Source organism: Dermochelys coriacea, chromosome 2 (genome assembly GCF_009764565.3).
Source record: "Dermochelys coriacea isolate rDerCor1 chromosome 2, rDerCor1.pri.v4, whole genome shotgun sequence".
NCBI lineage: Eukaryota > Metazoa > Chordata > Testudines > Dermochelyidae > Dermochelys > Dermochelys coriacea.
In genome coordinates, this window is record NC_050069.1 from 106,659,912 (window position 1) to 106,687,889 (window position 27,978).

The 27,978-nt window shown below is 45.4% G+C and overlaps 2 protein-coding genes and 1 long non-coding RNA gene across 4 annotated transcripts in view; 1 reads left to right on the top strand and 2 right to left on the bottom strand.

The window, feature by feature from the left end:
* The window catches only part of BLOC1S4 (biogenesis of lysosomal organelles complex 1 subunit 4), a 19,698-nt gene extending 17,801 nt beyond the window's left edge, over positions 1–1,897 (bottom strand). The window contains exon 1 of one of the 2 annotated variants that reach the window (XM_038388364.2): positions 1,383–1,897. In XM_038388364.2, coding sequence (XP_038244292.1) covers positions 1,383–1,565 — 183 coding nt within the window. In that variant the 5' untranslated portion in view covers positions 1,566–1,897. Of the gene's footprint in view, positions 1–193; positions 416–1,382 lie in introns of those variants that run through there. The other variant, XM_043508275.1, reaches the window with a different exon arrangement.
* Positions 1,552–26,848, top strand: LOC122458748. Its single transcript, XR_006278969.1, has 3 exons — positions 1,552–1,655; positions 22,445–22,574; positions 26,683–26,848. It is a non-coding gene; the product is annotated as an uncharacterized LOC122458748 (long non-coding RNA).
* The window catches only part of PARD6G (par-6 family cell polarity regulator gamma), a 107,281-nt gene continuing 95,425 nt past the window's right edge, over positions 16,123–27,978 (bottom strand). The window contains exon 3 of the mRNA XM_038393378.2: positions 16,123–18,943. Coding sequence (XP_038249306.1) covers positions 18,084–18,943 — 860 coding nt within the window. The 3' untranslated portion in view covers positions 16,123–18,083. The remainder of the gene's footprint in view (positions 18,944–27,978) is intronic.

Genomic DNA, 27,978 nt, shown 5'->3' on the forward strand with positions numbered 1-27,978 from the left:
CACCCACACCCAGAATGCCCCATCCAGAACCCTCTCCCCACCCACCTGGATTCCCCCACACTAAGCCCTTCCACACTTGGATCAAGCTGGGTTGAGCCTGCTTGCCCACACCTGGTGCAGAGGGTCAGAGCCCCAGGGTATATCTGGGACAGGCCCAGCCCTTGCACTGTGTCAGGGCTGGGTGCAGCCTTACCACAGAGTCCATGTCTGGGGACGTGAAGTACAGCCACCTCTGTGCAGCCAGTGGCCTGTGCTCCCCACTGGCATGCTGGAGCCTCCACATTTATTTACTGACAAAAATTTGCAGAATATTAAAATACTGTGCTCAGAATTTTTCGGCACAGAATTCTCTCTGGAATATTACAGAGATCTGAAACACTGGTTGTGACCCTAACAATTTAAAAGGTCTCTTGATGGTGACTGATTAAATGTGCTGATGTACCTTCAAGGCCAGTGCTTGCTGGTTCTTAATGTAGATTGTGAGTTTAATCTATACACGGCAGAACTTCAAATGTTCAAACATTAATGTTACAAATGACCAGTTATACAAACCAGGCTACCAGATGGAAGAACACAAACCACCACATAAGGAAAGTGAGCTGATGAAAAACAAGTCAACATCTCTTGACATTCAGATGCCTCCAAGGCACTGGCAGTCCCTTCGCCCCGCGCTTTGAGGGGCACTGAAAGCAACACCCTGCACTGGCAACTCCTGTATTCAACCTACGGTGATTCTGAAAAAGCCAATTTCCCGATTTGATGAACTCAATCTCCAAAATAGTTCTTAGAACAGCGGTTCTGCTGCACTTTACGTGGGCGTGCAGCGCCCAGAACAACGGGCCCACCAGTAAGTAACCCCTGGCTTTAGATTTTCTATCTAAATTTTGGTTTCGACTAAACCGGCCCCCCCGCCCCATTTTCCAGTGGGGACCCGCCCTGGACCGGCCCAGTTTCAGCCGAACTCCGGGTTTCCCCCACAAAATAAACACAGCGGCTTTTTAAAAAGTGAGGGGGAAAAAAAAAAAAAACAACCCAGGGGAAAAAATCGGGATTTTAGTTTTTAAAAACGGAGACGCCCGCCCCGCCCCGCCCCGCCCGCGCAAATTCAACTTCCGCTGCTGGCGCGGCCCCCCCCGTGGAAAGGCAGCAGGGGGCGAGCGGCCACCTCCGAGGCGGGGGCTGCCCATGCGCCCCCCCGCGAGCCGTGGGGGCATCGGGGGGAGTGTCCAGTCCGGGTTCCGGCCTCGGTCCCTGTCTCGGCGCCGGGCGAGGCCCCCGGCCCGCACGCGAGTGTCAGCCCACCCGCAGCGCGGCCCCCGTCGCGCGAGCAGGCCTCGGTACGGGCGCGCGCAGGGGACAACCCGCCCCGCTCCCCCCCTCACCTGCGCACAGAAGTCGACCCCAGCCGGGAGCAGATAGGCGGAGTAGTCGGCAGCGGCGCGGCTGAGCAGCAGCTCTGGGGGGGCGCCCTCCTCCCCGATGCCCGACGCGCTGCTGGGGCTCTGCGAGACGTTGCCGCTGTCCCCGCTGAGCCAAGCGCCCGGCGGCTCCGCTACCTCCTCCATCCTGCGCCTTCCCCAGTTCAGGGGGGTGCGGACGCGGAGCGGGGTCGCAAACGGCCTCTCAACGGCAGCCCTGCAGGGTCAAGCCCAGAGGTGGAGCGAGGGGAGGAGTCTGCGCAGGCGGCTTAGGAGGGGGCGGGGCGGAGGGTGGCGAGAGCGGCTGGGGTGGGAAGGAAGCCACGTGACTGGCGTCCGGCGCGTGGCGGATGTTGGGCGCGTGAGGCCCTGGCTGCCGCGGAGCATGGCCAGGGCCTGGCCTTTCCCTGCCGCTCGCAGAGCAAACGGGGGCGGCCGTACAGGAGCTGGGGGCGCCTGGTTCTGCCCCATTGCCCAAGGCCTTTTACAGGGGCCGGACAGGGCGGGTGTGGCACTCGCTGCTGCTTTTTCCTCCGCCCACCCAGCGCTGTGAGCCCCTAGAGCTAGCTCCACACCCAGGAGCCCTGCCCCTCTAGACTCCAAGCGTTTCAGCCTTTACCTCACCGCCCTTTTAACTAGCTAGTCTAGCTGGAAGAAAAAGAACAAGTAGCCGTGAGGACTTGCCAGGCCACATCTGACCAGTGAGCTCCCTGACATTCACAGCACATGCAGGGGAAGCAATACTACAGTAGCCCCTTTAAAAAACAAACATCTTCCAGCCCACCTGGAAGGGTAAACCTGGCTTTTGCTACAGCGTTAGGTGCACCTGAGCTGACTTGCGTTAAGGGAATTGCACAACAGTCTACTCCAAAATTTGCCGCTCAGCAAGGGAAGCACCTCCCCCAGCCAGGCAACACCATCACTTCTCCCTGCCCTATAGAGCGATCGTTGATCTACTTAGCTTGACAATGAGAATGTGTAGACCTTGTGTGACTTGTATTGAGCCTAATGGTCCTCCACCAGCTGCTGTACCACAATTCCTCTGACCTTGCGACAGCAGCTGCAGTCACAGTTTTGGACTCCACAAGCCAGACCTCACAAGACGCCCACCCCTTTAAATGTTTCAGAGTAGCAGCCATGTTAGTCTGTATCCACTAAAAGAAAAGGAGGACTTGTGACACCTTAGAGACTAACAAATTTATTTGAGCCTAAGCTTTCATGAGCTACAGCTCACTTCATCGGATGCATAAGCTTATGCTCAAATAAATTTGTTAGTCTCTAAGGTGCCACAAGTCCTCCTTTTCTTTTCACCCCTGTAAAGATACATATGTATCTTTCAGATGGCTCTTCCTGATTGTCCATCATGACAAGCACACATCTGACCATCCAATCATGCTAGCCTCATGAACACATAGCTACCAGATATACTCCTGTCTGGGGCAGGCATGCAGTATTGGATCTCCTGTGCGTAAAAGAGTCTGCAAGCACAGCTAAGAATAGCCACAGAAACATCAACTTCTAGAACAGATTGCCTGGGGAAGTTCTGGCAAAGGTGTATGACAGGGATCAGCAGCGGGCTCACCAGGCAGATGGAGGGACCCAGGCTCCCCACAGCTGCTCGTGCAGCTCTTCCCCCCCCCACCCTGCGGAGCCTGTGTCAAAGGCTTTCCCTTGTTATGTTGTATTTTCTCTTACTATTGAGCCTATGTGAGTTTTACTGTTTTGCTGAATACTGAGAGTGCAGCACACAGGGAAACTGCGGCACTAATACCTCAGTGGTGGGAATAGGGGTGTGAGATTTTGACGGAGACCTCTGGGGCAGGTGAGGCTGCTCCAGCTGCCTGCATGTATGCTATGACCGGTGCCCTTCATAGCCGGAGACTCAGGACGGGGATGCAACCGAGTGACAACCAGGTGACTCTTTGCCTGGGAAGCATGACAAGATGAGGAGGAGCAATAGGGTGTCTGAGGTCAGGTTGCTGAAAGCTGGCAGTCTACTTGGAGGCACTGGAAGAGGGGGAGTCCAGGGCATCTGGCTCAGGCCTCCCAAAGATGAACTTGTCTGCAAATCACTGATTTCTGTGCTAATGAGTTCTGTTCTATGCTGCGTTCCTGTTGAATAATAAACCTTCTGTTTTACTGGCTGGCTGAGAGTCACATCTGACTGTGGAGTTGGGATGTAGGGACCTCTGGCTTCCCCTGGAGCCCTGCTCGGGCAGACTCCCTGTGGGAAGCGCACGGTGTGGAAGGGGATGCTGAATGCTCAGAGGTCAGATCCAGGAAGGTCGAAGCTGTGTAAGCTTCTTGCCCTGGTGACAGTATGTTCAGCAAGAGGAGGCTCCCCCAGAGTGCTGACTGGCTTCATATGGAATAGTTCCAGAACCTTGCCCAGTGACTCCATGACAACTGGTGGCAGGAGTGGGATAAACTGCACTCCATGGACAGAGCATCCTGTAAGTGTCTAGGGTGCAGTAGAACAAAGGGGGATTACTCCCAGACTGCTGTGCTGGGCAACACAAAATGGGGAAGAGATGGCCAGCCCTCTGTAGAGATAGAGGTGGTTAGGGACTATTTAGAAAAGCTGGACGTGCACAAGTCCATGGGGCCGGACGAATTGCATCCGAGAGTGCTGAAGGAATTGGCGGCTGTGATTGCAGAGCCCTTGGCCATTATCTTTGAAAACTCGTGGCGAACGGGGGAAGTCCCGGATGACTGGAAAAAGGCTAATGTAGTGCCCATCTTTAAAAAAGGGAAGAAGGAAGATCCTGGGAACTACAGGCCGGTCAGCCTCACCTCAGTCCCTGGAAAAATCATGGAGCAGGTCCTCAAAGAATCAATCCTGAAGCACTTAGAGGAGAGGAAAGTGATCAGGAACAGTCAGCATGGATTCACCAAGGGAAGGTCATGCCTGACTAATCTAATCGCCTTTTATGATGAGATTACTGGTTCTGTGGATGAAGGGAAAGCAGTGGATGTATTGTTTCTTGACTTTAGCAAAGCTTTTGACACGGTCTCCCACAGCATTCTTGTCAGCAAGTTAAGGAAGTATGGGCTGGATGAATGCACTATAAGGTGGGTAGAAAGCTGGCTAGATTGTCGGGCTCAACGGGTAGTGATCAATGGCTCCATGTCTAGTTGGCAGCCGGTGTCAAGTGGAGTGCCCCAGGGGTCGGTCCTGGGGCCCGTTTTGTTCAATATCTTCATAAATGATCTGGAGGATGGTGTGGATTGCACTCTCAGCAAATTTGCGGATGATACTAAACTGGGAGGAGTGGTAGATACGCTGGAGGGGAGGGATAGGATACAGAAGGACCTAGACAAATTGGAGGATTGGGCCAAAAGAAATCTAATGAGGTTCAATAAGGATAAATGCAGGGTCCTGCACTTAGGATGGAAGAATCCAATGCACCGCTACAGACTAGGGACCGAATGGCTCGGCAGCAGTTCTGCGGAAAAGGACCTAGGGGTGACAGTGGACGAGAAGCTGGATATGAGTCAGCAGTGTGCCCTTGTTGCCAAGAAGGCCAATGGCATTTTGGGTTGTATAAGTAGGGGCATAGCGAGCAGATCGAGGGACGTGATCGTTCCCCTCTATTCGACACTGGTGAGGCCTCATCTGGAGTACTGTGTCCAGTTTTGGGCCCCACACTACAGGAAGGATGTGGATAAATTGGAAAGAGTACAACGAAGGGCAACAAAAATGATTAGGGGTCTAGAGCACATGACTTATGAGGAGAGGCTGAGGGAGCTGGGATTGTTTAGTCTGCAGAAGAGAAGAATGAGGGGGGATTTGATAGCTGCTTTCAACTACCTGAAAGGGGGTTTCAAAGAGGATGGCTCTAGACTGTTCTCAATGGTAGCAGATGACAGAACGAGGAGTAATGGTCTCAAGTTGCAATGGGGGAGGTTTAGATTGGATATTAGGAAAAACTTTTTCACTAAGAGGGTGGTGAAACACTGGAATGCGTTACCTAGGGAGGTGGTAGAATCTCCTTCCTTAGAGGTTTTTAAGGTCAGGCTTGACAAAGCCCTGGCTGGGATGATTTAACTGGGACTTGGTCCTGCTTTGAGCAGGGGGTTGGACTAGATGACCTTCTGGGGTCCCTTCCAACCCTGATATTCTATGATTCTATGATTCTACTGAGAGACAGACATGCTGAAGGCTCAGAGAGGTGAGGTTCCAGGTGGAGGAGAAGGAGCATATGGGTTAAACCCAACAGAGAGTGGACCCCTGAGAAGGGCTGTCGCACCAAAGGGGTTCCTCCCAGAGACCGTGGAGAGCTGAGAAAGCACAGGCCTGGGTGGCAGTGACCACTTGGGTACAGCAGGGAGATGGCCTATAACGATCTCCTTAAGAAGGACATTGCAGAGCTGTGCAGGGGGGGGGGGGGATGTGCATTGGAAAGTTCACTAAGGCACAGCTGATCGCTCAGTTGAAAGAGGAGGATCACTCTAAGGAGCCAGTTCCTGACCCAGCTGGGGGCACGAGAGAGGCCGGGAACACCCAGGTAGCCCCAGGGTCTGCACCTGACCCTAACCAAACTGGGGCCACGAGAGAGGCTGGGAGCAGCTGGGCATCCAAGAGACCCATGTCCCCAACCTTCAGGGAGTCTCCACCAGGTTCCCTGTTGATGGATCTGAGATGGAAGGAGTCAGAGGACCATGAGAGACAGGGAAGGCATGAAGCAGAACAGCAGGAGAGACAGCGACAGCATAAACTAGCGATGGCTGTGCTGAGAGGCAGAAGGACCCCTCCAGGTGAGTGGAGATGGACCCTGGGGTGCCAATTCCACAGGGAACCTCAACACTAAATTGCTGCCCCAGATTAAGGAAGGGGGAAGATATAGATGCCTGTCTCACGGCTTTTGAGAAGGCTTACAATTGGAACCAGGCTGGCCTTGTGGAAGGGCTCTGGTGTCTAGCCCCTTCCTGGGTCCCAAGGCCATAGAGCTTTTTAGCCAGATTGGGGATGTGTGGGGATAGCAGACTCGCTCTCACTCCTGGCCCCAGCATATATGTCTGTGTGTACTCTCCTGTGCTCAGGCCCCTCAGACCCCCAGTAGGAGTGGAAGATGGTGGTCAATGCGGAGACATTCCTGGGACAGAGAGTGGGGAACCGCAGCCAGGGCGGGACAGCTGCCAACCAGGGCTGTCTTGTCCAGAGGTGCAAAAGGCCCGGGACAGGGGTAAAGCAGCCTTGAGATACCTACCTATCAGAGGAGCCTTTTCAGAAGGTGGCCGTGGACCTAGTGTGGCCCCTCAGCAAGGCGACCCGGGTAGGGAAAAAATACATTCTGGTGGGAGTAGATTTTGGTACCCGTTACTTAGAGGCTGTGGCTCTGTCCTTTATCAAGGCAGACAGTGTGGTAGATGTGCTCCTGACAATTTTCAGCAGAGTGGGGTTCCCCAAGGAGGTCCTTACAGACCAGGGATCCAACTTCATGTCAACCCTGCTCCAGTGCTTGTGGGAGAAGAGTGGGGTCTGGCACATCTGGGCCTCGGCATATCACCCTCAGTCCAACAGGCTGGTGGAGAGATTTTATAGGACCCTAAAGATGATGCTGAAGACTTTCCTATGCCAGCATTTGCTGGACTGGGACAAGTATTTACCTCACCTGCTGTTTGCATACAGGGAAGGGCCCCAGGAACCCATGGGGTTCTCTCCTTTGCAATTGCTGTTTGGGAGGGGAGTGAAGGGACCCCTGGACTTGGTGAGGGATGAATTGGAGGGGAAGGCCTCCCTGGATGAAGACTCAGTGTGGAGTATGTACTGACTTTCTGGGAAAAGCTCGCTGAGCTCATGGGTCTGGCCAGGGTGAACCTAGTCAGGACTCAAGGGAGGCAGAAGGTCTGGTATGACCGCTCAGCCCAGGTGAGGATTCTCATCCTGTTAAGGAAGAATAAACTGCAAGCTGCCTTGGACAGGCCCTTCAAGGTCATCAAGCAGTTGAATGAGGAGAACAATGTGGTTGAACTGCCCAACTAGACTCACAGCCACTAAGGGGACCAGGTCAACATAATGGAGCCATACTGTGACAGGGAGAGGCTGGAACTGGCTGTGTGTGGCCAGTGGGAGAAGGGAGAAGATCCCCTGATGGGTCTCTTCCCTGAGACAGGAGCCGGCCCTTGCTGGAATCAGTTACTCTCTCTGACCAGCTAACTCCTGCTCAGCAGGCAGAGATCAGAGAGGCACTGCATTCACTCCAACAGCTGTTTTCCAACCAGCCTGGGCTCTCTAAACAAGCCGTCCACTGTGTGGAGACAAGAGCTGGCCCTCCCATCAGGTATTCCCCATTCAGAGTAAATGGGAACACAGCCCAGGCGCTGGAGGGAAAGGTCAGAGACATACTGGGTTTACGGGTGATCCAGCCATCCACCAGCTGTGGGGCCTCTCCCGTGGTGCTGGTCCCCAGGAAAGATGGGTCAATCTGATTGTGTGTGGCCTGGCGGAAGCTCAATGCCAAAACCATGTCTAGTGCCTGCCCCATACCTAGGCCTGATGAGATCCTAGACAAGTTGGGGGGAGGGGAACTCGGGACCCCAGGATCAGGAATCTCACCACAGGCTACTGGCAGGTGCCTTTGGAATGAGATGCCAGGTTGAAACCTGCTTTTGTCACCACTTTGGGGCTGTACAAATCCCTATTTCTACCTTTAGGCCTCCAGGATGCGCCGGTCACCAGCCAGCACCGGGTGGATCAGTTACTGACAGGGAAGGAGAATTTCACCGTAGCAGACATTGAGGATATGTGTCATTAGCCAGACCTAGGAGGACCAGGGGAAGGAGGGGGTTGGGTCGCCTCAAGAGCTGACTGTAAAAGATGGTAAGAGCAAGGTGGGTATGGCAGAGGTGTCGTACCTGGGCCACAAGGTGGGGAGCGGATGCTTAAAGCCAGAGCTGGCCATGGTGAAAGCAATCAGAGACTGGTCTGCTCCCCAGACTAAGAAACAGGCCTAGACCTTTATTGGGATGGTGGGGCACTACCGGAGGTTTGTGCCTCACTTTAGCTCTGTGTCAGACAAGGGTAAGCCAGACAAGCTGGTTTGGACCAGGCCGTGCCAGAAGGCTCTCTCCAAGCTTAGGGAGGAACCGGACAAGGGCCCGGTCCTGGGAAACCCTGAGTGACCCTGCTCATTTTAGTCTCTAAGGAGGGAGAGATACGACGAAGTGGGGATATTCCCTTGTTATGGTGTGTGTGAGCCTCTGTGAGTCTTACTATTGAGCTTATGTGAGTTTTACTGTTTTGCATGAATACAGTGTGTGCCTCAGTTTCCCTGTGTACTGCAGTAATACCTCGGTGTTGAGAATAGGGGTGTGCGACTTTCGCTGAGACCTCTGGGATAGGTGAGACTGCTCCAGCTGTCTGCACATATGCCCTGTCTGAGGTCGGGTCGCTGGAAGCTGGCAATCTGCTTGGGGGCACTGAAAGAGGGGGAGTCTAGGGCATCTGGCCCAGGACTCACCAAGATGGACATAGCTGAAACTCACTGATTTCTGTTAGGTTTCAGAGTAGCAGCTGTGTTAGTCTGTATTCGCAAAAAGAAAAGGAGTACGTGTGGTACCTTAGAGACTAACAAATCTATTTGAGCATAAGGTTTCAGGAGCTACAGCTCACTTCATCGGATGCACCAAATGCATCCGATGAAGTGAGCTGTAGCTCACGAAAGCTTATGCTCAAATAAATGTTAGTCTCTAAGGTGCCACAAGTACTCCTTTTCTTTTTACTGATTTCTGTGTTAGCAAGTTCTGTTCTACACTGTGTTCCTGTTGAATAATAAACCTTCTGTTTTACTGGCTGGCTGAGAGTCACATCTGACTCTGGAGTTGGGGTGTAGGGACCTCTGGCTTCCCAAGGAGCCCCGGCCGGGCAGACTCGCTGTGGGAAGCACATGGTGTGGAAGGGGATGCTGAATGCTCCGAGGTCAGATCCAGGAAGGTCGAAGCTGTGTAAGCTTCTTGCCTTGTGACAGTATGCTCAGCGAGAGGAGGCTCCCCCAGAGTCCTGACCGGCTTTGTACGAAGTAGCTCCAGAGCAACGCCCAGTGACTCCATGACAGAACCACAGCCTGGCCCTGCTAAGAGCCGCATGGTCAGCTGTGGAGAGATGCAGCAGACCCTCCACCTGCCCATGGTGCAGGGGGCCAACTGAAAGCAGCCCACCCTCCCAGCCTGTGTCCACACCCTGGACTCCCTGCCCGGGACAGGTGGAGGGTCCACGACTCCCCAGAGCTGCTCATGGCATGGCTCTTATCATGGCTGGGCTGAAGCTCCGAGGACCCTGCCCCGCTAGAGCTGGGTTGGTGTAGGGTGACCAGATGTCCTAATTTTAATAGGGATAGTCCCAATGTTTGGGTCTTTCTTATACAGGCACTGCTAGGTGGTGAGAGCTGTACAGGCAGCTGTGTGGAGCAGGTAGAGGGTTTGTGTGGCTCCCATAGCTGCCTGGGTTTCCTGGCCAGGCTTCACGCTGTCCTGGCTGGGGGTAGCAGAAGAGAAGAGGAGTGGAAGGGTGGGGCGTCCACTCCACCCAAAAGTGCAAGGGCTCTAGCCTCCCTGGTTCTGGTGCCACTTCCCCCCTCCCCCAACTGCTCTCTGATATTTCAAACTGGCATCCATCCCACTCACAACTTTACTGAGATCAAAGACGTGACTTTTGATTAATTATTTCATTGATGTTAGAAAATACTGTTAGAGAATACATTCCCAAAAATAGTTTGAAAGTCTAATTACGTAGTTCATACCAGATCAATCTTCTTTGCTTTGGCAGAAGTAGAAGTTGGTATCCCCTTCTCCATTCTTCAGTTTGCTTATCTAAGCAGTGAGAGCTATGCAAAGTACTTGGAATAGCAATGTCCCTTTTGTCCTTGAAAGATCTTGAAAACTTCCATGGACATGCTCTGCAGTCCCTTTCCAAACATTTTAGGGACGACAGTCTTATTTCTTCCGCGGCCTCTCTCCAATGAGTTCATTGGACATATTCCTGAATATGAATATTCCTAAATATTTCATTACATTATGTAATCTTTAAAATTAATCTTTAATTCCTGGAGAATTATCAGTGTTCCCTCTAATTTTTCCTACACGTGTGGAATGAATTTTGTTATGTGCACCAATACAGAGGTGATGTGTGACATCACCTTCATATTGGTGCAAACAACAAAATTCATGTAGTGGGGCTGGGGATGATGGGTTTGAGGAGTGGGAGGGGGCTCTGGGGTTGGGCAGAGGGTTGGGGTGAGGGGTGCAGGCTGCTCTGGGGCTGCAGTGGGGAGAGAGAACTCCCCCCAACCTTCTCTCACCGCAGCAGCTCAGAGCTGGGGGAGGGGCGCCTCTGCCCCCGGCCATGGCAGGTCCGCACTGGGGCCGGGCCGAAGGAGGGGTGCCTCTACCCTGGCCGCAGCAGGTCTGCACTGGGCCAGGCTGAGGGAGGGGCGCCTCTTCCCCGACCGTGGCCCTGCACAGGGCTTAATAGGCAGTGGCTGCTGAGAGAGAACTTAGGTTGGCAACCCTAGCTGGGATCACTGAAGTAAATAGGGTAGCAGCATAATGGCCAGGGCAGCTTTGGAACACCACTCGCCACTGGGCTTTCTGTGCCTATCACCTTTACTTGATCAGCTTCTCCATCAGTGAAGCATCCTGAGTGATCCACCAGTGCTTGCATGACCATGGAAAAAATATTCCTGTTGATGTACTCAGTGACAAGGTGGGGTGGTTCCAGAATACGGATGTACGTGCCATTTATTGCTCCACCGCAGTTAGGGAACTCTGTGCCTACAGATGCATGCACTATTTCCTGCACATTACCAAGAGTCACAGTCACAGACAGCAGATGATTAATGGCCGTATACACTTGGAGGACCAATGGACCCCCACTGTGGATTTTCCAACTCCAAAATGATTGCCCACAGATCCGTAGCACTCCAGCATTGCAAGCTTCCAGAACGTGAACACCACTCACGTCTCCACTGTCAATACTATTCTCATTTTGATGTTCTTGAGGTGGGGGAAAAGCTCACCACACAGATCCAGCAATTCACCCTTTCCATGCAAAAATTCGGAAGCTATTGCTTGTTATTCCCAAATCTACATCACTATGATAGCCCACCAATCAGTGCTCATTTCTCAGGCCTGGAAGCAACAATCAACTGTGGAGCAGTTCCATGAATGGCAGGAGCAACCTGGCATGTTTTCGTCATTGTAGTATCCAGTTATCGTGCTGGAACGTCTCCCCATCATCTCCGTCCCATTGCAATAGTACTTGCTTCAGTTCTGCAAACACAGGAGAATCATGCATCTGTATTAGCAACACTCATGAAAACTGCACGGAGCTACGGGGACCAAAAAGTGGTGCTCAGGACTGTGGGAGTTTTTTTTTTTTTTTTTTTTTTTTTTTTTAAAAAGGGACAACAATTACGGGACAGAATAGGCATTATGGGATGAACAAAGTGGTGTGGTGGGAACTTCACCCCTAACTCCCAGAAGTCCCTGGGCTGGGTGAACCAGTGGCGTCCCACAAGGCACTGAGGCAGATAGCATCACAGGACACAATGGGATACCTGCCTGCTGTGCACCACATTTTATGTTGCAACCACTCATGGTGAGGACACACAGCAGAGATGCAAGCATACCAATGGAGATGCACATGAATGACATTCTACATTTGGTTCCTATACGCCAGTGTAACTTGCATTGACTGAACTTTGTCATTTAGACATTTGGGCACTGCAATATGCTCCGTCTCAGGGCAAGGTGGTTGAAAAGCAACAGAGTGGTTAGTCCGACACTGCCCTACATACCCTCAGTACAGGGCATGTGATTAGCTAGGTCACATGTGCTGATCAAACAGGCACTGCTACCACAAGTCTCCGATCAGAGGCACATGCACACATGAAATGGGGCACCCATAGGGACAACAGACGTTTCTTTCCAGGCTAGGTAAAGATTTACTTATGGATTGACATGGTTAGACATGGTAGTTATATATATTTATTTTTTTAAAAAACCATTATCTAACACAAGCATGGACATTTAATTACTCATAAATGCCTGATTCCATTTTGAATCCTACTGAACACTTCGCCTCAGTGATATTTTCAAGCAGTGGCTTCTACACACAGTATATGTTGTTTGTAAAAAAGTATTTCCTTGTTGTGGTTTTAAATCTTGCCAAAGGAATGTTGGTCTTATGACAAAAGGTAAATAGGAGCAACCAGTTTGCCTTCTCTGTATGACTCATTCGTTTGTGAGCCTCACTCATAATCCCCTCTTACATCTTCTCCAATTTAAACAATCAGTCCTATGCCAAATCATATTCATTGCTTGTCTTTGTCTCCCTTCTATTTTTGTGATACTCCTTTTTAAGACAGTAATATCACCGTTGAAACACAGTATGGATGGTGAGGGTATTGCACTGATTCATTTATATCTAAACAATATATAGCATTGTTTTCCATTCCATATGCATGCTAACATTTAAGTTCTCCTGTTCTTTTGCATTAAGTTTTAAGGCAGCTCTTGCTTCTACTCCACTTTTCTAGATCCTCCAGCAAAAGAAAGGGAGGGTAAACTGTCCTACTTTCTAACAAATGTCCTTGTTTTTTAATAAAGAACTTCAAGCCTTTATGCATCACACAAAAGCAAAACAAAAGGGTACAAAATCAATTTTACATATTTCATCTGATATTTATTCACAATATTTTTTTCTTTTTCACCCCACCTCTTCCCAAACAGTATTCTTTCTAGAAGGAAAAAGATTAGACAAGTGTGCTTAGTTTCTCAAGTGATTTTCCTCAGGGCAAAAAGGAAGCTTGAACAACTGGTTTATTTAAAAAACAAACAAAAAGCTTTCATTCAATATTGAAACTTAAGATAAGGGACAGGAACATACCATTGTTGATGGCTGATGATTCAGTCCGAATCTGGTCATATGCATATGCAATAGATAGTTAATAATTTGACATCAGTAACTTTGAATAGCAAGAACAAAGTCAATAGTAGAAATATCCTGATGTCACATGACATTTCAGCCAATCCTAGCTAGGATCTTTGAATTTAAAATCTTGAAGAGGAGTTAGGTAAATGATTAAAATATCTGACATTCTTATCTTGTTTGCTCAGTTTACTGGGCAAAAAGATGATTTTTTGGTCATTTCTAAACTCAGCCTAATATGTGAAAAGCAAGCTGTATTGTTTCTTCCACTTTCATCAGCATTAGTTATACAGATCATCATTTAGAATTTAACTGGCAGTTCTGCTGAGGAGTTGTTGAAGCAGTTAGCACTGAAGAGATTGAATGGATATGCAAGAGCTACTTCAGTTCTACAGAAGTAAAAAAAACCCACTTGTTTTATTAAGTGAGCAGACATACCTTGAACACACAGGGTGCAGATATGCAAAGTAACACGCTATTTTTACATAACCACACACTAAATTCTCAGTGGCTATCTGAGAAGCTTCCAACTACCTAGCCCCACCCCATAGCCATCAATCTCATGCGGTAACTGCGAGAGACAGATGTTTCCATCCTGTCCTCAACAATTGATATGCTATCACAAAACTGTCCATGGAAAGGTCTACAAAAGCCTCACTCAACAGCTGTTAGACTATTTTTTTTAAATCTATTGAAAAGATGGCTGTGATATTAGTAAAGGATGAGAGCCTTCCCTGGCACTAGAATTAAGACTTCTCCCCAGCAGGACATACTATTAAAAAGTCAAGCCAAACCTGCCCATCATCCACTGACTGGGCCAATATTAACTGAGTTTTCCTTAGAGGTGTCCCATTAGAGTTGCAACTAAGCTCAAGTTTGCTTAAAGGGACATCCTCAATTTAAAGAGAAAGTCACTTCTGTCTAGAACTGTTGATTACAGTTAACACCTAACACTTATATAACAGAAAGTTGAGAAGTCTTTTTTCTTCCATTTTTCCAGTTTATTTACAAAAGACATTTGTTAGCACTTCACATATATAGTCAGTTTCAGACTTCTTGTACACAGTCAAGAGTTTTTCATTTATGTGCATCTCTCCTGGAGCAACAGTGGAAGAGAAAAGCTATTTTAAAAAAAGACTACGACAAACTACAGACATTGGTGATGGGGTGGAACTCTGAGCAGTAGTACCTGAAACTACTTTTAATTCCATTTTTGAAATGATTTCAAGCTGATAGTATCCCTCAGCTGTATGCAGTCACAGCCCAAAATGAGAATGACAGATTCAGCTCCTAGAACCTTAATTTTAGCCTGTAATGAGGTAACATGGGCTAGGACTTTCCTTGTGAGAACTATGCACTACCTTCAACTAAGTTGATAGGATTTTCCATCTGAGTCAATCTGGCTGGCTTCTGGTACATCCAATTTTGTGGAAGCTTCCTTGAAGGAGAATTTAGTGACCTCTGCTACCTCAGTCACTCTTATTGTTAAATACTTCCATTTCAGAGGTAATATCCTTTTATGCTGGAAGGCCACTTGCTGAAAAGTTTCAATTTAAACACACAGTCTTGGCTTGTCTGCTTTCTCCACTTGCAGAAGTTTTTTCTGGAATCAGAACCATACCAACTCATTCATCTTGAAGGAGAATGTAAACGTAAGGTTTAGAGCAAATTGGGTACAATTAGTCCAAACCTTTAGCATCACTCAGGGTCAGGTGCCTAAAGTCCCATCTACACTAAAAATGCAAGAGTTTTGATCAAGTCAGAGAACACACAGCCATATAATAACTGATGCAAATGAAGCACAGACCTGTAGATACTTCCCAGAAAAAAGGTTTTAAGGTTTTAATTCATCTCATTGAGGTGTTTGCTTGAAAGCTTGATGACTATTTAGGTATCCATTGTTAAGGATCCAGTTAGTCTGCAGTTGTAACTGGACTTCAAATAAAAGTACTTCCATTCATGCCAATCAGTCTGCATGGAAATGTGACTGAAGTTCCTGATGCAAGTTTGTATCCAATATATATTTTAATAAACAGGAATAATTGAGAGATTTGGGAAGATTTACCCTTTATTTTAGTATTTTGTAGACAGTGAAGTGAACTTATAGTATCACCTACCCATGACAAAGTAGTGTTTTACTCAGAGGGGCTCCAAGACTCCTCTTCAGATGTTTCTCCAAATGCACTTTATTTGTACTCTCATGAAGCAGTCTACACCATGGCATCATATAAGACATAAGTGTCGTAGGTGTTTTCTGGGAAGTCAGAGCAATCCCATTTCTCTAGGGAAAATATGTGACTTGAAAACAGACCTGTGGAGGACAGAGCAAACTAGTCTCCTTCCAGGGGAATCAGAAAGCAACACTGGCATCCCTTAATAAAGGAAAGGTCATCCCTGAGGGAAAACCCAACCCAACAGAAATCAGAACAGTCTGCTGTGGACACATGAGCACAGAGGGTCCACTGAGGAACAGAGCAACAAATGTCCCCCCAACACAACACAAGTGTGACCAGAAACTAGAGTCCAACTGGTTTGACATGACTGAAGAGTCAGACTTTTCTACTGACAGATGTAATAAGGGGGAGGAAAGAAGGGTGCAGTGCAAGTTACAAGAATAAGTGCCAGCACCAGCGTTGATGACATTTAAATTGAAAGCCAAGCAAAGAGCGATCACAATTTGTAATCCATGACTAGTCACATTGCTCAACCTGCCACTATTTGCTGAAGAAAATAAAACTTCAGCCAGACAGAAACTCTCTTACTCAGAGCACAGTATACCTTTAAATAAAACTGCTTTTACTGATAAACTGGTCTGTGACTGAAGCATACAATGGTATAGTGAGGAAACTGTCTACTGCACCAATATCCGTCAGCTAAAATATGGCTACCTCTGCCAGCATACAAAAAGTCATATGAAAGAGATTGTTGTCACAGGATCAATGTGTCATTCTTGCTGACCTGACCAAAATAGGTACACATCTCTCAAATTGACACAGCAAACAGGAGAGAATGTTAAAAAAACAATATTAAAGAAGCTTTAAACTATCCAAAAAATTACAGATTTAATTCAATGTCCTCAAGCATATCTGGCAGAGAACAGTGTAACATGTTAATAAAGTAACAGTTGCTCATTTGTATTTTTAAAAATTAGAGTGAGAAGGAATCCACATACACCTTCCAAGTCCAGAACTGCACATTGTTAAAACCTAAGTGGTCCAAGTTTTCAAACCCAGTGAAATATTAAAGAAATACCCATTCCACCACATTAAAAAAAAAAAACCAGAAAAGCTTTAATACACAATACTACAAAGTTAAAAAAAACAAAAGAAAACGACATAGCTAAAAGTAGAAAAATACATTGTAAGACAATTATATTTGTTCCTTAAACTGTTGAAGATATTACAAAATATTTTAGATTAGACCATTTTAACAATTTGTGGCATTTTCTGGAGATGAGAAACAATTGGGTGCAAAATGATTTCCTTTGGGTAATAAGTCCAGGTATTGACTCCCAAGTTAGTAGCTCTTAAATCCCTAAACATGGCAGATTTCACTCTGATGCATCAGTGTCAGAAATATTGAGCAAACTGTTCAGAGATAGGCTAGGAAGTCAGCCAGTATCTTTGAAATAGTGTACTGTAGACAGCCAGCCTTTTGTAGCTAAAGTCTTTGTGGATTCAAGTTGCCCCTAAAACACAGCAAAAAGCTCTTTCCATCAGTGATGTAGTCTAAGACATGGTGGTAATATGTATTTAAGTTGTTCATATTTTTTGTTGCCCTTCTGGCTTGTGTTCTCTAAATTCATACTACTCATGTTACCAAGAGATGGAGATGATGAAAACACAAGAAAATTACCAATTTTAGTGACTAATAAATATTTTTAAAAAATAATGCGCTTTTTACATGATGGTGCTGGAGTCAGTTAAAATTCCTCTAGGTAAATCTATTTTCCTTTTCACATACAGTAACCTAATATACAAAAATGTTATAACTCAGACAGTACTGGCACTGACCAGCAGGCGGTGCTGATCTAAAAGGAATGATGGTATCAACATCCTCCTCTATGCCTCTTTTAGACTTTTTTAAAAAAAAAAAAAAGACATATATACACATCTCATCTCATTTGGTCAAAGTTTTGTTTGGACAGTGTAAATGCAGCGTTTCCCCAACATAGTTACCACCAGAGTGGGAAACGGCTACTTTATATAGAGTTTGTCCAGATTAGACATAACATGGCAAATAATCTGCGTAAACAAAAGTTCATGGAAGACCGGTATGTAATAATAGGAGTACTGATCAATTGTCATGAACTTTTAATATTTTAAGAGAAAACTGTTTTTCTCTGACCAAATGTAAAAAAAGACCCCACTCCAAACTGACATGTCTGTTACTATTCTCAAAAATCCACACAAACCCAAAAAAGCAGCGCTGCTGTTTCCTAGCCCATGGGATTTTTTCTGAAGTTTGTGTCAACTGAAAGTAATTTTAGATTTGGTGCTTCCATTTGCTCTCTCATTTAAAACTGGGACAAACTATATATTTATACTATTTTTCAAAATTTGCAGTAAGTAACAGTTTTACCTCTAATCCCCCAAACCATGTTTCCTAGAAAGTAACATTTTTCACACCCATGGGGTCTATATGAGGTTCTCTCATTCTGTGCGTCAGGGGTTGCAAGAGTCCAATTTGTTCCAATTGGCACTTAAGACAGAAAACACTAAGTACAGGAATCGCCACTAAAGGGTAATCACAGTTCCATCCTCTTCAATGCCTCCTCTGGGGATAACCAAACTATGTCGGGGATCAGTTTTTAAGGAGCTTAGTATTTTGTGGATGTTGCCGTTGCTTTCTCGGCCAGAGTTACTATTGAGAGCCAGGTCTCTTTGAAGTCTGTGGCTAAGACTGCTGCCATTGATTCGGGAGAGGCTACTAGTGGGGAAGCTGTGCAATTTGGGAATGTGCTGTGGGTCCAGACCACCCTCAATGACAATGTCAGCTTCCTCATCACTCTCCATCTCATCAGGGTGGAAGTTTTGCAGCATGTGTGAGGAAGGCAAGCTATGGTGACTAGCTGTGCTATCTGTGGACTGGCCTGAGCTGCCAGACATCCTACTGCTTCGGATAATATTGTTCCTTTGGTTTGCTGGCTTGACAGTGATAATAAGATTGTGGCTGTTGGCGATCATCATGTCCGTTACTTGGTCAAGAGTTTTCCCAGCCACTTCAATGCCATTAACTTCCAGGACCTCATCATTAACAGCCAGCAATCCTGTGCTCTCTGCTAAGCCACCAGGAACCATACGAGAGATGAAAATACCAGGTACTTTTTCCAGTCCATGAGGAGTTACTCTCACACTGGTCCCATCACGGATGTAAAATCCTAATGGTTTCTCACACCCGTGTCGATAGAGCCTCACTCTTCTGTGCGTTTCAGGAAGAATGTCCACATCAATAATGGAAGACACTGGTCTAAAATCATGAGGCATGCTGATATTAATGTGGGGACGCCTGCGAAGGTTGTCGTTGCGGAGAGTCACCAGAGCCTTCTTTTTCCTGGTTAGTGTGTTGGTCCCAAAGTTACTGTAGTCCACTTCATCTGGAAAAGAGAAGCTACTGTTATATATCAATTTTATGGATTATAGGTCAATCTAGAAGGTATATCTAATAAGCAAATCTGGTGAAGTGTCTCTCCCAATATATGAATGCCAATGAAGTCTGCTGCTTAGCTAAAAATCTCATTTAATTTTATGTTTGTTACCACTTCACTCAGACAATTCACTGAATTACAATACATACTTCCAATGGCAATCATATTTTGCAATATTAATTTTAGATGTTCAGTCTCATCTATTTTTTCTAACATGAGAATACTTGCTATTGCAAGCCTGACCCACCATTCTACTCTTACGGACAGATTTTCAATGGTAGGGACTTGTATTTTATGCATACATCTCAGGTGTGCAAATACCAGATGTCCATATGCAAATTATCCACACATGACTAATTCTGAAATCTGAATCTTGGAGTATTTTATGTCCAGGCTACAGATTTGTAAGTTTGTGTTGGTACCTGCAATGAGTGTTCCTCTGTGTGAAGAGCGTGTTGTATGTATGTTTTTAAAAAGTGGTTAAATTCTCTTTGCAGAGTTTTATCCCAAGAATGCGTGCGACTGATTCCAATCAACAATGAGATGCATAAACATGTGAGGTTATGGGAGTTGTATATTCTATGTAAAGAGTTCATGTGGTGATTAAGAATGCTCTAAGAACTATAGAATAACAGATGTACCTAAAATCCTTACCTTAGTTCCCAATACAAATGTTATCATATTTTAAGATAAAACATGCATTCATCGGAGAGATCTTTCATCAGAAGTTCAAGAGGGCTAGCACTTCTCAGACATAAGTATTAATAAAGTGTTGATTAATTCTACTGTTGGAAGACAAGCCTCTAAAGATACACAAGCGGTAAACAGTGAGACTAATATTTTCATTCTTTCCCTCCCACAACACAAATGGTTTGGGTGTATCAATGTGTATTTGAGGAGAAGTGGTATCTCTCTCTCTGCTGGACTTTGTCATAACCCAAAAGTGTTGGAAAAAAACAAAGTTTAGACTCAAATGTTACAGAAATGCTTAATGCCTGATCCTTTTTGATCAGTTTTTCAAGAGGATTATGGAGATTTATGAGATGAATAATTAGAAGATGAAGACTATCAGCATGATTTTAAATTAAGTTATACCAAGTTATCCCGCTGTTAAAGGAAACTGGAATTCTTGATCAGAGAAGCAGCATTTATGGTAATTTTCTTCTAGTTGCATAAAACACCCCATTAATGTCCAAATTCTCTGGTGCCCTACACCCCATTTGCACTGACTATGTTAGCACAAAGTTGCCACAAAGTAGCTGTAGGGTTCTCCCCCTCAAGAATATCTCCAGTGCAAGGGGCACCTCTTGGGCAGGTTTTCAACATTTAAAGCTCGTCCCTGTTCTCTTTCATTACAGGTCACTCAAAGCAACACCAGCTGCTCTGCTACATTACCTTAGTATGCATCATGCTGTGGCATCATAACTACTCCAGAGCCAACCCATAGGAAAAGCATCACCCTTCCCTCCCTTACCCCCCCCCCCCCAATCAGTGCACACTGGCAAAGTTAATACTGAAATGTTTTATATTTGGATAATTTAAAGTCTGAAACATTGCCAGGAAGTGGCCACAGTCAGGATAATGCTAATGTAACAATACAACTTTCTTTTTCAACAAATCAGCCCCAGGCACATTCAGAGCTGCACTTATTTTACTGATCAACAGTAAAGAAATTTTTGGTAGCAGAAATTAGACTTTTCTGCTTCCCTCATTGACAGAATTGTCAACTAAATTTCCATCATGGTAAGCATTCATGAGCCAGAAAGACCCCAGATTGACTTCAGATCCCAGAAAGTTTCCAGGGCTCGCTATAAACCTCTTGCAAACTGAAGAAATTTGACGTAGACCGTAATGACAAGCATAGACTGTCACTACCAAGCCCCTCCTCAAAAGTCAACACTTGCCTCCCCCCAATTGCAACTTGCTGGTAAAATTGTTAGCAGTGCCTGAGGGAGAGGGGGTGGGTAGAAGAGATTTAAAATCAGAAGTTCTTCCTCAACCATAACTAAAGCATTGTAGTAGAACTGTATTTTACTTTAATGAAAAACAATGAAAGCTTAAATGACTAAACTGTGCAGATTTTGGTGAAACCCAAGATTAAATAGCAATATTTTAATTTATATTTAAAATACATGAAAACCAGTTTAATTTAGAACTTCCCTCTGCAGTGTTAGAACCGTCCCCACATTATGCTAGTTCATGAGAACCAGAAAGAGATTGTTACACTTTGCCCATATTGCAATAAAACTACACTAGTCAGAGTCCCTAACCTTCCACTCCCTCCCTCAAAATACCGATACAACATAAATGGTGAGAAGTAATGCTTTTCAAAATCACTCTTTTTAATACTGCAAGGCAGACTTGCAAAATTCTACTCATCCAATTAGCTAAGAGTCTGATACCTTAATTTTCTTTACACATCAGTGAGTAGACCAGTGGTTCTCAACCTATTTATCTATATGTGGCCCACAGTATGTTATGTGGGCTGCATCCAGTATTACCTGTATGGCCATGAGGATGTCACATGGGCTGCAGTTCTGTGCTGATTGCGCGACAAGTGGCTCGTGGGCCACAGGCCGAGAACCACTGGGAGTATACAATGTATGGATTGATTAACATGACAATTTGCAAGATTGTTTTGAGGTAATATGAATGCCACAACTAAAGAAGAGTATACAAAGACACAGATATCCCAACATGTATAGTCATGATATCCATGCAACAAGTTCCTTTAGTTCCACAACCATGGGGGAGGGAGAAGACAGAAACTTGAATTTGTTTTGCTCTTTTGACCTTCTCACATGCTCTTAGCCTACTAAATCAGTCTTCTGAGATGACTGCCCACATTCCTAACCTCTGAGCAGCTTTATACAGCTACCTTTTAATTAAAAGAGAGCCTACCACAGAAATGGTTTTTCTTTTCCTCCAAAACATGGATCAGACAGAAGTAGGCATTACATTGCAAATCACACAGGCTACATTCAGTGCAGGTCCACTGACTGTTTTAGGGGGTTAGTATTTCATGACCAGCTTGCACTAGAAACCAATCCAACGTCTCATCGACACAGTGGGATTTCCATTTTTTCTGGTAGTGTCAAGCAGTAGTTTTAAGCCCTGGCCAGTCATGCAATATTAGTTTTTAAGATCATACCATTTTCGTTTCTAGAGAACTCAAGGTTAATTTCTGGATATTACCACTAAATGTTGTCACTCCAAAGCCCCAGGAACTAAGGCAGCCACTTGACTTGGGGGGGGGGGGGGGGGAGAGAGATCAAAATAAGCTACAAATTAAAGTTTTCTAGAAGAGCTCAAATACAAAATACACGATGGGTGATGACACAGCTTTCGTTGGGATGCCGGGCTCACTCGCCAACAACTATACATGCAACAATTGATCTCTGTACTGCGAATTTCTATAATAAAAGGGAATATTCTTGCTTTATCCTACAGGGAAGTAGTTCCATTGAAATGTGACATCAGTTTCCATGACAGCAGAATGAGGTCAATCACACACGTGCAGGATGTAACAGAAAACCTGTGGTGAAGGTAGAAAGGATGAGAGAACTTACTGGCTACATAAGTTACTTTTCATATAAAAGTTCTCTTTTCCAGTTTGCCCTAGTGTCAAACTGTGGTTTATTACTGAAAGTCAGCAATAAAAACTGTTCAAAAGTCAAAATTGTCTGACACTGTACTAATTACACAGGCACACAGTTAACAGGGGTTAATAATATAGTAATGAATAAGTTTTTGGAGTTTCTTCATCATAAAATTTCAGGAAGTACAGTAATTCCATGTTACTTAATGGAGTGGATCGTGTCCTATTACTGGTTCTTAATGGGAATGAAGAATTAGTGTGTGAAAACTTGTAATATTCCACACAAGGCAAGCTGGCAGAATTCTCCTCCATACTTAATCATTCCGATGTGGAATAAAATTGATCCCTCTGTGGGTCAAAGATGTCAGTGTTTCTGCACACTTCTGCACAATGCTGGGAACACTGTCTAGAGGTCCTGTATTTCACTGAAAGTCAGATTACATAAATAAGAAAAAATGTGACCCCTGAATGCAGCCACAGTGTAAAGAATTAAACTAAATGAGAAGTGTGACTGATGCTATTCACAGGTGACAAGAAGGAAGAACTAGACCAGCGGTTCTCAAACTGTGGGTTGTGACCCCAGGGCTGGCGTTAGACTGGCTGGGACGCAGAGCCAAACTGAAGCCCAAGCCCCACAACCGAGGGCAGCAGGGCTCAGTTTACAGGCCCTCCTGCCCAGGGATGAAGCCTTGGGGCTTTGGCTTTGGCCCCCCCTGCTCATGGTGGTGGGGCTTGGGCTTCACCCCACCCCCACCTTGGAGCAGCAGGGTTCAGGCAGGCTCAGGCTTCAGTCCCCTTTCTTGGGGTCATGTGGTAATTTTTTAAAGATTTACAATCTATCCTGAAAAATGATCCCTCACTCTCACAGATCTTGGGAGACAGACCAGTCCTCACTTACAGATAGCCCCACAACCTGAAGCAAATACTCACCAGCAATCACACACCACACAACAAAAACACTAACCCTGAAACCTATTCTTGCAACAAAGCCTGATGCCAACTCTGTCCACATATTTATTCAAGTGATACCATCATAGGACCTAATCACATTAGCCACACTATCAGCGGCTTGTTCACCTGCACATCTACCAACGTGATATATGCCATCACGTGCCAGCAATGCCCCTCTGCCATGTACATCGGCCAAACCGGACAGTCTACGCAAAAGAATGAATACACACATCTGACATCAGGAATCACAACATTCAAAAACCGGTAGGAGCACACTTCAACCCTTCTGGCCACTCAGTAAAAGATTTAAGGGTGGCAATTTTGCAACAGAAAAGCTTCAAAAACAGACTCCAAGGAGAAACTGCTGAGTTTGAATTAACATGCAAACTAGATACCATTAACTTGGGTTTGAATAGAGACTGGGAGTGGCTGGGTCATTACACATATTGAATCTATTTCCTTAAGTTAAGTATCCTCACACCTTCTTCTCAACTGTCTAAATGGGCCATCTTGATTATCACTAAAAAAGTTTTTTTTTCTCCTGCTGATAATAGCTCAACTAATTAGCCTCTCACAGTGTGTGTGGCAACTTCCAACTTATCTGTATGTATTGTGACAAAGGTCCTCCTCTGGTGGGTCCTGCACTTATTGGTGGATTTGCTTGCCTCAGAGATTCATGGCAGCCCTCAGTTTGGCCACTTTCATGGCTCAAATCTGCCGTTCACTCAGCCTCATCACTGGCCAGCATGGGCAAAAGGAAGAAGAACAATCCCCGCAGTGTCTGCTGATCCACCAAGTGGATCTTAGTGCCAGAGACCTTCCCCTCTGGTGGAACCCACAGTCCAGGTCAACTCCTCCGGTATCAAGTAGGGAGCTGGGGGGATGGAGGGAACCTGGACCCGCCCTCTACTTTGGGTTCTAGTCCAGGGCCCTGTGGATTGCAGGTGTCTACAGTGGCTCCTGTAACAGCTGCGTGACAGCTATAACTCCCTGGGCTACTTCCCCATGGCCTCCTCCCAACACCTTCTGTATCCTCACCACAGGACCTTCCTCCTGAGGTCTGATACTTGTACTTCTGAGTCTTCCAGCAGTACACCTTCACTTTCAGCTTCTTGTGCCTCCTGCTCCCAGCTCCTCGCACGCTCCACAAACTGAAGTGAGCTCCTTTTTAAAACCCAGATGCCTTAATTAGCCTGCCTGGCTTAATTGATTCTAGCAGCTTCTTGATTGGCTGCAGGTGTTCTAATCAGCCCATTTGCCCTAATTGTTTCCAGGTGCCACCAGTACTCCTTTTCTTTTTGTTTCCAGAAAGTTCCTGATTGTTCTGGAACCTTCCCTGTTACCTTACCCAGGGAAAAGGGACCTACTTAACCTGGGGCTAATATATCTGCCTTCTATCACTCTCCTGTAGCAATCTGTCCTGACCCTGTCACAGAGTGAGTGAGTGTATACACATCTTCTTACTATACATTCCATTCTATGCATCCGATGAAGTGGACTGTAGCCCACAAAAGCTTATGCTCTAATAAATTTGTTAGTCTCCAAGGTGCCACAAGTACTCCTGTTTTTTTAGTAATTTTTGTTGTCACTCATTGCAGTGAGTTTGAGAGTCCCTGATCTAGACTTCTGGGTGCTGAATCTGAACACTGAATTGATTTCTTAATGAAGTATTACAAAGAGACTGCTTGAAGCTCTGTCAAGCATAAAATGCAGTGCTTACAGATTGTTAAGAGAAGTGTCCAGGATCTGACGGATCACACTGCTATCACTGAACTACAGAAGACTCAGACATGAGTTTTAACTATGCTGACAATTTTATTTCCTGTAAAATTTTTAAATGTCAGAAAGAAGGGCTCCTGACCTTGTCAGTTCCATCCCATCTAACTTCCCAACATAATGCTGCACATACAGAAATACCTTCAAATTTTTCTGTAGACACCTACTGTTACTGTTCCTCTTTCCCATAAGGCATTTACTTTTAGTGCATTTTGTGAAAAAAATCCATTACTGAGCAGCCTGGTGGACAAACACTTGAAATATTTTTGGCTGCCTCCTCATTTAATAGTGAGACTTATCTCATTGTTAAAATGGAGACATCTTTTTATTAGTGAAGAGAGAGCCTTGCACAGCAGCACCCTTCCTCAGGCATTTGAGATTACCAGCATTTGTTTACTTTGGTGGAACTACCTCTTCTTGTCCCACAACATTGAAACTTGGTAAGACAGCTCACTCCCAAATCCGGAAACTTTTTCCGGCACAGCTTCTAAATTTCATCCATGACTTCAAGCTAAAAATGAATTTTTAGCATGGAAATCATCATCCCAAAATACAGCAAGTGCGCAAATACCCGTGGTACCCATTAGTTATTCCCGTAACAAATTTGTATTCTGCCTCAGGCAGACTGCTTACAGAACATAAATATTTACCTTCCTAGTGGCCATTGGGATTATTACCCTGGAGTCATGTAATCAATTCAAAAAATAAATAAGTGATAAATAAATAAATAAATGCATCACAGGGGAGCGTATTTAAATAGCTATTTGTAAGGGAGAAGAAAACTGCTTAGAACATCTGGTTTTAGCCAAAAAAGTATTTCCTTAATTTACATGAAACAAGAAATTACAGACCTTCTGAAGCAACACCAGGAGCACCATTCCCATTGCTTGGACAGCTGCTTTCCATAGGAATTGCCTGCCAGGCTGAATACCAAAGCTTAGCCAGATAAGATTATATAAACACGCTGAATTCCACAGAGAAGCAGACTTCCAGTCTCCTATAGGAACAGTTCATTTTAGACACTACATTTTCAGAGTGTGCATACTCTTGGCTTATTATTTCCTCTGGGAACTGTGGAACATTAGTTGACAGCTCTGGAAAGTACTTCAAAGACAAAATTACTTCCACTAGGGAGAGCAGCACTTCAGGCAGCTTGGGAATGAGGCCAATGACTCATTAATAGCAATGGGTTGCCCCTCAATTCAATAGATCTCCATTACTGAATGTTAAAATAAGCAGAGGTCCTAGAAGAGTTTGCGGACATTATGTTTACCCCTTCAGCCCTCCTATACACCATCTACAAACACTAGTATATTTTACCATAATGTGGTTTATGTAAATACACTGACAATGTTGGTTTTAGACACACTTAGGTACACTTGCACCCTAAACTCTACAGAATGAAAACAAGAGTACTGTGACATGATCAAACAAGAGAGGTTGGCCGGAGAAACATCTTCAGCTAACTGAGATCTGGTGCAGATAGCATTCAAAAGGATTAAAAGGAAACAGACATGAGGTGAAAGGGTTAGGTAAGTTCCTGGGTCTAGATCAGCGATGAATGAGTAATTGGGGGGGGGGGAGAAAGATTACGCTAGTGTTCAAATGAACCTTTTAATTATGCTGAAGTTAAAAATAATAAATAAATAAATAACAATCATTCCCCAGTAAGCCCCAGAGGAGCTGTTCTAAGTTTATGGTTTGATGAAGAACTGGTTGTACTTACTGTTCTATTTTGTTCTATTTAAAGTAACTTCTCAATTTTTTCCCTTTGATAATACTGTAGCGGGTGTTCAAAGAAACTGGACAGAATGGAGCCCTATTTTTCAGATGAAGGAGTAACCTGGCTGTTTTAGCTGTGCCCCACACAGAGGAGTTTTCAAACAAAGAACAGGACAAACACAAATACAATCTCATTAAGTTAATAAAACCGAAACAATCACAGGAGAGAGTGTTGAAATTCTTGCGTTTCTCTTATACGCTCCCAATCTCAACACATCTTACATTTTATAGGATAAAAATTGAAAACCAATGTGTTTTAGTAGTAACAACAACTGCAAATGCTTCACTATGCATGTTCTACTATATAGAATGACAAAAGAAAGAGGAAACTTTATACTTGAACAGTATGGCTGGTAGCCCCTACTGCTGATTCGGGTCAACAGCAGTTTCGGTTAAATACAACCCGTCATGGTGATGCAATATTAAAAAGGATTTATTCACCTTTCAAAACATGAAATGGACATTAACAGGTTTGTAGAATTTAAAAACCTGAAGAGTCACAAATAGTGCCTGTCTCTCTCCTCTCCCCTCAAGCCCCGTGAAGCATTCTAGTCTTTCTTCAGAGTGGCCATCATTTTGCTTCTTGGCCTACCAAGCTATAGAAGACAAAAAACGTAACTATAACTATGTTAGCCTCAAAGCTTCTCTTCCTTTTCAGCATCAGCAACAAATGTGATATTAATAATTTCACAATTTTGAAATTTTTCAAGGCTGCTTGAGAATTTTCTTGGTTACAAGTTCTAGCTGGGCTGCCTGCTGTTGGTGCTGCTGGCCACCAGGTGCCACTCTGCTGCTTACTGAATAACCCTGTTTGCTGCTGTGTGCAGGGCCCTGTGTTTCTTCAGACTTCTGGTCCCTGACTGCCCCTGTACACACC